Raw genomic sequence first — 12,089 nt, forward strand, 5'->3', positions numbered from 1 at the left:
CTGGACTTAAAACATGTTTTGTAAAAGGTTGTATAGAAAAAAAAAACAGTTTCAGCTTTTAGTAACAACTTTACACATTTAAGATTATAATACAAAAGAAAAAAATACATTTCATACAAATATTACCACTTTTGAATCAGTATGGCTTCTGGACTGTGCAGTTAGAACCAAATGTAGTTAAATTCATATGTTATGGGTTTGTCGTATTCTTTAAAGTTGTGCTTCTAAAGTTCGATCTGAGCATTGTGGCCAAAATGCCAATGTCGTATTGAAAATACATTCTCCAAGATGAATTATGAACGTTTCTTAAAGGACAATTTAAAAATTAATTCTTCCTTTGGTTACAGTAAGTCTAAGTCATAAAGTAACATTTCCTATATATAATGTCCCGTTACATCCGGGACCTTTTAGGGAAAAACAAATCTATAACGCTATTAGACCATTAGCAAATCTTAATCTTCTCCAAAATAATAATCCGTATAATATAATTCTTTCAAAATAAACTCCAATTTAAGTTAAGCATGAGATCAGTTGCATGATAATAACACAGAGGCCTTTTTAAACCAACTGTCCTAGACCTGATCCAAAAGTCCAACATAAATATATACATAACAAAGTCACCTGCACGGTTACAGTAAAACTTCCAAAGCATATTAGAAATCCGAGGGGTAAATAATAAATAAGAGGTGAGAACAGAAGTGAGTTTTATCGTCTCACTGGACTCAGTAGTTCAGTTACAATGAGAAGAGCTGAACTCGGGTCACTTACAGAAGAGCGAGACGACCCGAGACGCTTGATCCTGCAGCTTCTCATAGAAAAAGCTTCACTTCTCATCTCGCTTGTTTCGCTCACACGCCAGATGAAGATGCAGTTACCAAGAAATGAAACAACACCCATCCACCCATCCCCTCCGTACAGTAACTGAGAAAGTGCGTTCTCATGCTCTCCAAACTGAATTTATTGCCCTCCAGTGGCTCCGTACCTGCTAGGAAAAAAAATACATTTACAAAAAGAGAGAGAATTCCTGCTCGACCACATCAAGGCTCAAATGGTCAAAAGTCCGACTTTTAACAAACGTCTCCTGGCGTCAGCTATGTACAGAAAAATTGCACTTGTTAGACTGCAGGTGTGAGAAAAACTCCAGGTTCACTCTCTCAGCAGTTTAGATCTGAGCTTCTTCCTTTTCTTTTGTCTCCACTGATAAAACACGACTTGAGGTTTTTAAATCTGCTCCACACTCTTTCACCACTTCACCTCACTTTCTCTCCACTCGTTAACGGTCCTCGCCGCCACAAAACACACGAGAATCCCTGAAACTCAAAATGGAACGTACTAGAAAACAGAACCTAAAAATACACTTTGAATTACAACCGTATATATATTACACCGGCTGTGTAAAATATGCCTTATTTACATGCATTACAACAGTGCAAATCGTCCGAAAGCGCCCGAGAAACATCTGTGATGCAAAAGCCACCAACTTAAACGTGTGATAAACAGTGATTATACAAAGGTCATAGTTAGAATATTGCTTGACACGACTGACGCTGCAACAGCCAAGACGAGAGTTAATCGGCGGGTGAGTGATACGTGTGTTGTGTGTTGTGCGCGTTGGCGTGTGGCTTGTGTGAGGATGCACCGCTTCCAGTTTCCACAGTTTCTCTGCAGCGTTCAGTGGCTTCGTGTCCCGTCAAAGCTGTGCTCAAGTGAAAAACTCAACGTGACCAGTGTTCCTGGCTCAGAACGCAGGGGGAGGAAGGGGGTGAGTGAGGGGGTGTGCGGGAGTAAAGGTGGCGGGACAGCGTTTGTGTGTGTGTGTGCAGGAGGGGTATAGGTTGTGCGTCTTGGTGGTTAAGACAGTTTGTTTGGTGTTAGTTTCCTTGTAAGAGGCGGTATCAGTCAGAACAGTGATCGAATGCGGCGGGTGGAGATCAATAAACTGATCAGTAAATGAACAGCCCTGTGAGGTGCAGCGTGGCGTGGAGCTGGGAGGGGGGGGCAGTGGTATCCTCAGAGCTCAGGCTGGGGGTCGACCTCTCGTCTTCTCCGTGGAGCTGTGGCTCAGAAGGCCGTGGTGACAGCGTTCCCTCGCCGCGTGCCCAGTCGGAGAATTTCCCCCGGCACGGTGTCCAGCTGCTCGTACGCCAGCCGCCCCTCCTCACCTGGAACCAACACAATGTTTATCTATCAACAGTGTACAAAACACTCACAGCATCCCAGACTACAGTCATATTCTTGTGTTGTTTAATTAGGACTAAATATTTCATCTTTCGGTCACAATCATCATCTTTTACCATTTTAATCTCTAGAAAGCAGAATTATATATCTTGGTACAACATTGTAAATGCTGTGTTTCCAAAATAAAACAGATTTCCAAAACCAAACCAACAGACAAAACAGAACATTTTGTCTTCCATAATTTTTTGAACTTACCAAATGTGAGTAGTGTTTCTATGGCGACGTGGCGAAGCTCCTCATCAGCCGAGTCGCACAGTGCTACCACCGCCCTGATGCTCTCGACAGCCTGCAGGCAAAACGACAAGCTCTCTGAAGTTGGTACTCATCAAATACACACAGCACATGAAGGTCTAGATAAACACCGGCATCCTCGCCTTTGTCACTGGGAACAACGAGAGGCCACTGACCTGCAGGCGGCTGAGAGCTGAACAAGCCGCCCTCACGCTCTGACCTCCGGCCTCTGACAGTGCCTGGGTGTAGCACTCCACAGCCTGTAAACACACACATGTTCACACCTGACATGCAGCATAAGTCATGACTCAGTGAACGGTGAGAACGGTGCACATGCGGCCTCTCTCTTTAGCACCACTCACCCTGCCCCTGAAGTGGCCGTGTGACGCTCCTGAGGAGAGGTAGTCAGCTGCCACCTCGTTGACCTGAGGGTCGTCTGCGGTGAGCAGGGAGGCCAGGGCCCTCAGGGTGCTGGCTTTAGGCCACAGGGTCGACACGGACACCACCTCCAGCTCCGCGAGACACCGAGAATAGTCCCCACTGCAGAGGGCCTCTGCAAACAACTCTGAGTGGGAGAGACACACGTGTTAGAGACTATACACGTGACTTGGAGAGCAACAAGCAGAAGTGGGTTTCTAATCATATTTTTTAAGGTAACAAGGAATTTATGTGTGTTAATTTTAGCTGTTAAAGAAGGGTGAGATCTTTTTTAGTTGTGGAATAGACGCATTTAATCAGCAGATAATTTGCACACAACCCATTTTCTGTTAATCTCGTCAAAGTGGAAGCATCTTCTGAGCTGTTGTTTCAGAAAAGTGTTGATGATAAAGTTAATTGTGGAGCATGTACATTGACATGATGATATAACTTTTAGCAAAAGTTTCTCTTTTTTGTTAGAAAATGTTAATTCTTTGATAAAATCAGACGAGGATCTGTATCTGAATGCATTACACAACTTCCTTTCAAATTCAGATTTATTTGACTGTCTAATCATTTTTGTAATGCTTTAAAGGGCAACACGGAACCTCAACACTTCCTCAAACACTTTCTCTACCTGTAACTAATCACCTAGAGACAAAAAAATCTACCCTCATGTATCTGTCAATGTAAAACATAAGTCATCTTGAGACAGAAGCAATGAGAGCCTTGGCTCACCTTCTCTGGCCAGGTGCAGCAGGTGCGTCTCCATGTCCTGAACCTCGTGCTGTGAGATGTAGCTGTGGAACTGAAACACGGTGAGGACGTCCTGGGCCAGAGCAGAGGCGGGGGGGTCGTGTGACGTCACCAGGTCGCTCCTGTCAACCATCTCACCCACTACCACACCAATCACTGCAGAGGAGAAGAAAAGAAACTCAGAAAATACTCAGAGTTTCAAACCAAGAGCAACTACATTCGTACTGTGTTTCGTCTTTTATCTATTCTTAGCGGCTGCAGTGATCTCATTTCCCCCCAGGAGCAGATTTAAAATGGCTACTGACTCATAAAGTGAAACTTAACAACAGTTGAAATTGTCAGTAAAACCTGTGGTCTGATCACTGATCCGTTACTGTGTGAATTGACATGTATCTTCATCAGTGTACCATCAGTTTAAATGTGTAGGTGGTAGGTATTATATATATAGGTTTTTGTTTTTTTTTGTTTGTTCGTTTTATGTATGTATGTTCATTGTATCTTTGTTTCTTTAAAAATAAATTATAAAAAAAAAACCTGTGGTCTGACTGCAGAGAAAGCAAATAAGGTTGCTCCGACCTGTGTCAGCGCTGTGTGGGTGTCTCTCCTGCAGCGCTGCCGTGTAGCGCTGGTTCATGTGTTTGAACACTCGGTCCAGTGTGGTGTGGAACAGTCCTGCAGACCCGCTGCACTCCGACCACAGAGTCATCAGCTCGGGGCGCTCGGCGAGACCCGGGAGGACTGAGGGAGGACGACAGAACACAAGGTCAGAGGCTGCAAACACATAGTATTCTGTGTGTGTTTTATATATATCATGTTACATTACATTACATTACATTTCATTTAGCTGACGCTTTTATCCAAAGCGACTTACAATAAGTGCATTCAACCCTGAGGGTACAAACCAAGAACAACAAGAATCAAGACAGTAAAATTTCTTCGAAATAAAGCAAAACTACAAAGTGCTATAAGTAAGTGCCATTTTAGTGCTACCAAAGTGTTAGTTTCAAAAGTGGTTAGTTTTTTTTTTTGTTTTCATTCATATCATGTGTTCCAATAAAACAAGACTGGTTATCACATACCATCAGCGGCAGATGTGATGGCTCCCAGTCTGTCCACACTGATCTCTGCTAGTTCTTCTAACAGCTGAGTCTGTGCGGAGAGTTTGATGAGCAGACTGCGACGCTGCCACCCCCCCGGCCCGTTGGTCAACAACTGTGGATACATGAAAAATGACAGTGAACAAATGTGTGGTTTTACGGTGCGTGCGGTTAAATGTTGCCAAAATGAAACATTTGAAGGATTTGATTGCCAGCAGTGGGAAGCAGCTCTACCTGTATGAGGTGGTTACAGTACTGCAGGTGGATGACGATGGCCACGTCCAGGTTCTCGTTTCCTGTGGTCAGAGGCAGGGGGCTTCCCGCCACGCTGTTTCCCACCCCGGTGTCTTCTGTCAGGGCCTCGCTCAGGTGTCCTCTGGCTTCTGGATGCTGGGTCCTGAGAGGTAGATACACAGAGTCACCACCGAGGGGCAGCAGCACAGAGCTAGGTGACATAAGTGACATAATGAAAAAATCACAATAGAGACACTATCTACAGCATATTTGGATTAACCTTTATTGATGTCTTTATGAAATGATATTACAAAATAAAAAAGTTTGCATTGCCTGATTGGGGACTACACCGTGTGGACACACAATGCTTTTCATTTTAAATCCTTTTTCAATAACGTATATGGCCATGATTTAAGAATCTGTCTAATCAAACGCTAAAATACAAGAACATTATATTTCTGTTTTAGAGAAGAGCTGTATTTCTGTTTTGTCAGAACAAAAACTTCAGTTGTTTGTGCTATTTTTAATACATTACATTAAAATCATGGTGTTTACGAGCAGTGCATTTGTTGACCTGAAACCAAGCATCAAAAGCTCCGATGTCCGACTTCAGCTCTCACATTGATTTTGTGATTATTTGATATCGTTTGCGTCTCTCCATGTCTCCCACTCACCCGATCCTCACTCCATCGGTATCAAACAGCGGGGGGGGGCTGAGGATGCCGTTATCGTCGCCCGTGTCCTCGTCATCGAAGTCGGACGTGTTGAGGAAGTCGAAGCTCTCCAGGGCGCTCTCCACCGTCAGACTGAGGCTGGACGACCTGCTCCTGTGGCCCGGGAGACGACACTGCAGAGGGAATACAGTGGGTTCATGATGATTTACTCTTTTGAGTCCATCACATAAACTGCAGCTTGTTTCAGTTTTGATTCTATAGGTTGATTTCATGCTGTTTGGATCAGAGATTAACTTTTTAGACAATCTTTCATTGTAAGGATCAATTTAGTACTGGTATTCAACCAGGAAAACAAGGAGTACTCACTTTCGATATCGATAGTAAATTCATGATAGTAAGGTTTAACTTTACTAAGTAATTTTAAGCTAATTTTAATTTATTCTCGTATACCTAGTGGATATTTCATTTATAGACAATAGATCATGTTCACTTCATCTTTTGAACAATGTTTTTTTAATAATTTCCAATAAGAACCTACAAAACACATTGACACATCCCACACAAGTTGCACAATGAAATGCAGGCGAACTTCAGGGCATACACATACATACAAAAAAATAAAAAAATAAAAAAAATAAAAAATAAAATAAAGATAAACACGCACACAAACATACATACCTACGTAAAATAATAACAATAATAAATAAAATAAAATAAAAATGTCCCACTCGATATCCCTGCAGATAGATATAATCTACCTTTGCCTGAGAAAGTCCATTAAGGGTGCCGACACCTCTTCAAATTCCTGTGCTTTACCCCTGATACATAGGTTAGCTTTTCTAATGTAACATACATTGCCATCTCTCTAATCCAAGATTGTGTAGACGATACTTCAGTCTATGTTCCCTACATCTATCGTTGGAATTATCAAAATTAAATTATTTCTGAAACCTTTAGAAATATTTATGTGCTGATATTTTCTACTCTCTTTTATCATGTCAGCATTTCTCTATGTCGCTGATGTAATATTTAAAAGTTCGATAGGTAAGAAGCATAAAATGTAAGTAGTTATCTTTGTTGTTGTTCATCTTCTGTAGGGTGTAAATGTAAAAAGCAAGACATTAAGTACATATAAGTGGTTCAGTCACCTTGAGCAGGTCCTCCAGACGCATCACTTCCTGTTCCAGGTCCTGCAGCTCTCGGCAGCGGCGGGTCAGTGACTCCAGCCTCATCAGCAGGCTGTGGATGGCCTCCTCCAGGCTGCTCTCCAGGAACGCCCTGCTCCCCTCTCCGGCCCAGCTCAGGCTCCCCCCACTCTCGGCCGAGCTCCCATTGGGGGGCACGATATCGGAAGATGTCAGCCTCTTCACAAGCTGCCTGGTCAGGCTGCCCTCCTCCTCCGTGTCCAGCTCCAGGGGTTTCAGTTCATCAGCGTGATCCAGGAAAACATCCTCTGGAGCCACCGTGGACATGTGGCTGTCAGAACACAGGGACGGTGCAGCAGAACCACTGTTGGAGCCAGAGTTTCTCTGGGACTCGGTGCGTTCCCACTCCGAGTCCTCTGTCGCCTCAGCTTCATCGCTGGCCAGGCTGCCGCTGGTGCCCCTGCTTCCTCTACTACCTGTATCACCATCTTCTTCATACTCCTCCTCCTCTTCCTCCACCAAATGCTCCTCTGCGATGGAGTCCTCTCTTGTCGGGAGGATTTGGATGGGCGACAGTTCAGTTTCTGGAGGAGTGACGGTGATCTCCGGGTTGGACTGGCAGTGGGAGTGGGAGCTGGGGGCGGGGCTGGCCGTGGAACAAGAGGTGTCGGAGAAGGTGAAGGAGAGACGCTTGCACTCTGCCATGCCACAGCCGCCGTTCTCGAAGACATCATCTGGTAGAGTGGACTGAAAGAGGAGACAGGAGTGTAAATATGTGGAATATAAAGACATGAAATGAGTGAAGTGGAAAAAGATTCTTTAACTTTTCTCTATTTTCATTCCCCGATCTGTGCAAACAAGATGAGGCAGAGAAGCACAACAAGCACACAGACAGTTGAATGCATGTCATGCAGGTTAACATGCAACAGCCCTGCATGGTGTCCCCACAAACAGGAACTGGTCTGTCCCAAGTGTGTGCACACCAGCAGGGGAGTGCATTCCTATCATGTCAACGAGTCAGGGGGCACACGAGAGGCAGGTTAGGGGGCTCGAGGGGCCACAGCACACTCACATAGACCTCCAGACTGGATTTGGGCCTTGGCCGAAGCGAGGCCAGGTCACCAAACGAGCGACTGCGCCTGAGCTTCTCGAGCAGGGTGTCTCGGAGCATGTGCAGGAAGGAGAAGCGCTGGCGCTCCACGGGATGTGGCCGCCACTTCATTGCACAACACACGCAGGCAAGCGGGACGAGGTGTCGGGTGTTTGAGCGAGGGCAGGTGAGTGGGATACAGCAGGATAGCAGGGAAATGGGTGAGGGTTAGTCAGGAGAAGGGCTAAGCAACGTTTTAATTAGTGCAACATCAGGAAAAACTGAGCCACAATCACAGTGTCCTAAAATCTCGGAGCAGGCAGTATTCAGATTTGTACGTGAGAATCTCACAATGTTGGTAAAACTAAAACAAACATCGTCCACAATCACACCAGTGATGCCAAAGGATTGTGTGTGTTTGTGTGTCTGTGTGTGTGTGTGTGTGTTGGACTCACAAAGAAGGAGTTGTCCTGGAAGGTGGGTGTCTCTGGCGTCCCCTGGCTGTAGATGGACACTCGTCTCTGCAGAGCTGTGGCTTTGCTGACGTTGCTGGATGACAGAGTCAGGTCCTCGACATCGAAGGGGCTGGACGGGGGGGGAACGGGAACAAGGCACTTAGTGTGATTGCATTATGATTCACCAACGCCTTCCCGCTGCTTAAGTGATGTCATTCATTCAGTGTTGTCACAGGGCAGGATTTGTTATTGTCGTCCCTGTGGTGACGATAACATGTTTCTCCACTAGGTGGCAGGAGACTACAAGTCATGTCAACACTGAATTAACTGCTGTGCTACTAAAAGCTTTGACTTCGGGTTCTTTCATTTTGACACCATCAGGAGCGTTGAAATGCTCTTTAAATATATTTGACTGAAACACTGTATACCAAAAATTAATCCCCTTAATAAAATGAAAATCAATGAATCTCTTCTTTATTTAAAAACTCACAAAATAATCCAGTAATTGCAGTTTCTCAGTGGTATATCACTATCTCATATCCATCAATGATAAAATACAACTATATTTTTTGGCAAAACTTGTGAAGAAAATGAGGAAACGGCAGAGCGACATTCTGTATTTATTTTGAGCACAAATCTATTTACTCTTTACTCTATTTCTCTATTTATCTCTGCTGAAGATGCATCAGTTTTCCTTCATGGATTAACAAGTAATCAACCATATAAATGAAATGACATTTACAAGACAATCAATGACTAGCATTAAAAATCACTAGAGTCTACTTACTACCACATGACCTCCAGGTTGAGTTTAATGGTGCCCAGGTCGTTGACGTCCACAGCCACCACCTGAGGCATGGCGGTGAACAGCTCCTTGGTCTCGCAGATCACACTGCCCACCAGCATGTGAGTGGCCAGGCCCTTCAGCTCCGTCACCTGATTGGACCACAAACAAGTTCATCATCAGGTGAAAGTGCCTGGAAAACAATCTACAAAGCTCTTCTCACAAGGCACAAGGCAGGCGATCGTAGATGAATTGTTGTTTTTTGTATTGTCTTATATATCTTGTGCTTTCATCCTCCACTGCAGATAAGAAATGAGAAAGAGACGTGCATCTGCAGCAAATTTCGGTTGGGATGAGGTCGCAGTGAAATCAAGAACAAATGTGTGCTGGGAACAATCATGAGCTGATCGCCTGAATGATACACACACCAAAGAGAAAGACCGAGCACTGAGACACGAGTCAGTCCTTCCGGCCGCAAATAATACAGATGATAATCATATGTGAGAAAAACCATAACAGGGACGTGATCAATCAAGTTTCAGAAAACTTAATGGGTTTTCTGCAACGTAAATTATGGATTTATGAATAAAGTGTATCAGCTCTATTGTGTAAAGAAAGTAGCACATGTTGCATTTATTTAATTTAATTTTTTCTCATATTTATCTATCCGTACCTTAATGTTGATGAGGTCAGTGATAAGCGGCATGAAAACCATTTCATCTCCATCCCAGCTCTGTCTGGAGTTCACCTCAATCCTCCCCTTCAGCTTCCACCTCTGGCGTCCGTAACGCATGAAGATCTAAAGGGAAGGAAGAGCAAAACTTCCATTGTCACCGTAGTAAGAATGTCAAGCACCACTGCCCGATAAGATTACATTGTAACCACTGCCACTATGGAAGCGACCCACTGGACCTGTTCCAAAGGTTTTGGTTAAGTAGTATTCATTTAGCCACATTTATAAGCCTAGGCCCCAGGTTTGAATATGCACGAATTTCCCTTGTTGTCATTAACATCACTGGTTGACATGTATAGAAGGAACCACTTGCCTCATACTGGTCTCCAGGACAGAGTCTTGCAAATCCAGCCAATCCTGTCAGGATGAGGAAGTAGATTTAAAAAGACATTTGGACATGACAGGAGAAAAAAATGGAGCCTCTTCAGTTTTTGTGTTACTTTAATATTATGCTGGGTGATTGACTGTAACACATGGCTTTTGATGGAGATACTTTCTGTTTTTCCTTTCGCAGGATAAGCACTTCAGCACTTGTTCAATGATGATCTTAAAAACAGAAAATGTTCCATACGTAGGTGGTGTAGTGACTATAGTTCACCGTCAGCTCATCACCAAAACTTTCTTGTGAATATAGTTTAATTAATGCTTCCTTTTCTCGAAATAATCATCATCTTTGAATATGTAAACTTAGCTGCAATACCTTTTATTTTTAAAGACTTCTTATCTCACCTTTCATTTTGATATGAAACTCCCCGAGCAGGTTCTCCAGTTCACTCTCAAACGTGCTCATGTTCTGGAGAAGGATAACAGTGATTACATAAACAGCCATTTGTGACGAGGACAACAATAGTAATCATAGTCTTCTCCAGGGACTTTGACAAATCCAGTCAACACGTCAGCGGAGGCAGGACGGCTGCTCTAAGCCTGAGGACAGATGACGACGTGGATGTGTGTGTGTGTGTATGTGTGTGTTTTTGGTACTAACAGGCCATTGTGCAAATATGTGACTTTACGTATTACTGTTTACAAATCAGTGTAAGCAGTAATCTGTGTTACTCAGTATAGTTTGAGTATATTGTGGGTTTTGTCAGCTGTTAGAAACTGTATATGAATGTATCTGTTACAATCTGACCTAAAATATATATTTTCACTTCGTTACACTGTTAATTGTAGTTATGTTGAGACCATATAAGTAGTGCTGGTGCTAAAAGTGCGACACCTACTGGTCAGAGTTTAAAATACAAATACAATATTCAATACTACAAATATTTTTGGCATTTCTCTACAGTTACTACACTATACTATAAACTATACAAACCAATGACTATAGCAATCAACATATTTTCTCTGTATTAATGGAACAAGATTTTGGAATAACTGCATGATGATGTTTTTATGATCAATGACATGGAACAGATGAGGCTGGGGTTTTAATGGCATCAATAAATTCACATCTGTCTTCTCTAATATTTCCATGGATTCTCACTCCGTTCCCAGTGTTGCAAAACTTAAAGTTTCTTTTCCCTGGTGGATCCATCACAAATAAAACCAAGACACTCACAGAGAAAATGTCGGTAATCAGTAAGTGTGACCAAATACTATGAAAATGCATCACTTCTCTCGGAGGTCTGAAATAAACAGTTAAAAATCAGTCTGTTGGTACAGACAGAAACCAATGACACCCGTTAAATCATCGGTTTAAAACGATACACGTGTCAAAGGTCAGATAAATTCCAAACACTTCCAAGCCTCCACCTCTCGCATGAAAACCCCACATCTAAGTAAACAAGCACGACGACTTGACTCATCGGGAGTATTTCCCCTGCAGATCCTCACTGTTATTCCCCACACACTGCATGCCAGTACCTCGGTGTATTCCTTGTAGCGGCGGTTGACCTCAGCGATGCTCTCCTTGGTGCCTTTAGTGGAGGGAGAGGAGGAGAAGGCCTGCTTCATCCGGCTGGCACCGTCCCTCAGACGGCTCTGGATGCAGAATGCCTCGTACAGCTCGTCCACCTGAGAGCACACACACAAGAGTCCCTCCGTCTTTAATAAATGTGCACAAGGACAAGGATGCATTCTTAAATGTGTTACTTTCTTGTTCATTAGTTCATTAGTACGCACAAAAACACACAAGCAGATAAGAGAGAAAACTTGTGCACTAATGAAATGAAACAGATCTTTGAAGTTCCATACATCAAAACATCCCTGGGCAGGATTCAAACTCCCCAAAAA

General features: G+C 43.5%; 1 protein-coding gene across 1 annotated transcript in view; it reads right to left on the reverse strand.

The window, feature by feature from the left end:
* Nucleotides 1-940: 940 nt before the first annotated feature.
* ripor2 (RHO family interacting cell polarization regulator 2) overlaps nucleotides 941-12,089 on the reverse strand; it is a 39,267-nt gene continuing 28,118 nt past the window's right edge. Inside the window, exons 7-22 of the mRNA XM_061093289.1 lie at nucleotides 11,721-11,870; nucleotides 10,584-10,647; nucleotides 10,168-10,211; nucleotides 9,795-9,920; nucleotides 9,125-9,273; nucleotides 8,338-8,467; nucleotides 6,796-7,539; nucleotides 5,648-5,820; nucleotides 4,974-5,136; nucleotides 4,722-4,854; nucleotides 4,219-4,380; nucleotides 3,625-3,798; nucleotides 2,832-3,034; nucleotides 2,646-2,729; nucleotides 2,434-2,524; nucleotides 941-2,162 (exon numbers count right to left, since the gene is read on the reverse strand). Coding sequence (XP_060949272.1) covers nucleotides 2,062-2,162; nucleotides 2,434-2,524; nucleotides 2,646-2,729; nucleotides 2,832-3,034; nucleotides 3,625-3,798; nucleotides 4,219-4,380; nucleotides 4,722-4,854; nucleotides 4,974-5,136; nucleotides 5,648-5,820; nucleotides 6,796-7,539; nucleotides 8,338-8,467; nucleotides 9,125-9,273; nucleotides 9,795-9,920; nucleotides 10,168-10,211; nucleotides 10,584-10,647; nucleotides 11,721-11,870 — 2,691 coding nt within the window. The 3' untranslated portion in view covers nucleotides 941-2,061. The remainder of the gene's footprint in view (nucleotides 2,163-2,433; nucleotides 2,525-2,645; nucleotides 2,730-2,831; nucleotides 3,035-3,624; nucleotides 3,799-4,218; nucleotides 4,381-4,721; nucleotides 4,855-4,973; nucleotides 5,137-5,647; nucleotides 5,821-6,795; nucleotides 7,540-8,337; nucleotides 8,468-9,124; nucleotides 9,274-9,794; nucleotides 9,921-10,167; nucleotides 10,212-10,583; nucleotides 10,648-11,720; nucleotides 11,871-12,089) is intronic.

The sequence above is a fragment of the Limanda limanda genome, chromosome 19 (assembly GCF_963576545.1).
Source record: "Limanda limanda chromosome 19, fLimLim1.1, whole genome shotgun sequence".
NCBI classification, from domain to species: Eukaryota; Metazoa; Chordata; class Actinopteri; order Pleuronectiformes; family Pleuronectidae; genus Limanda; species Limanda limanda.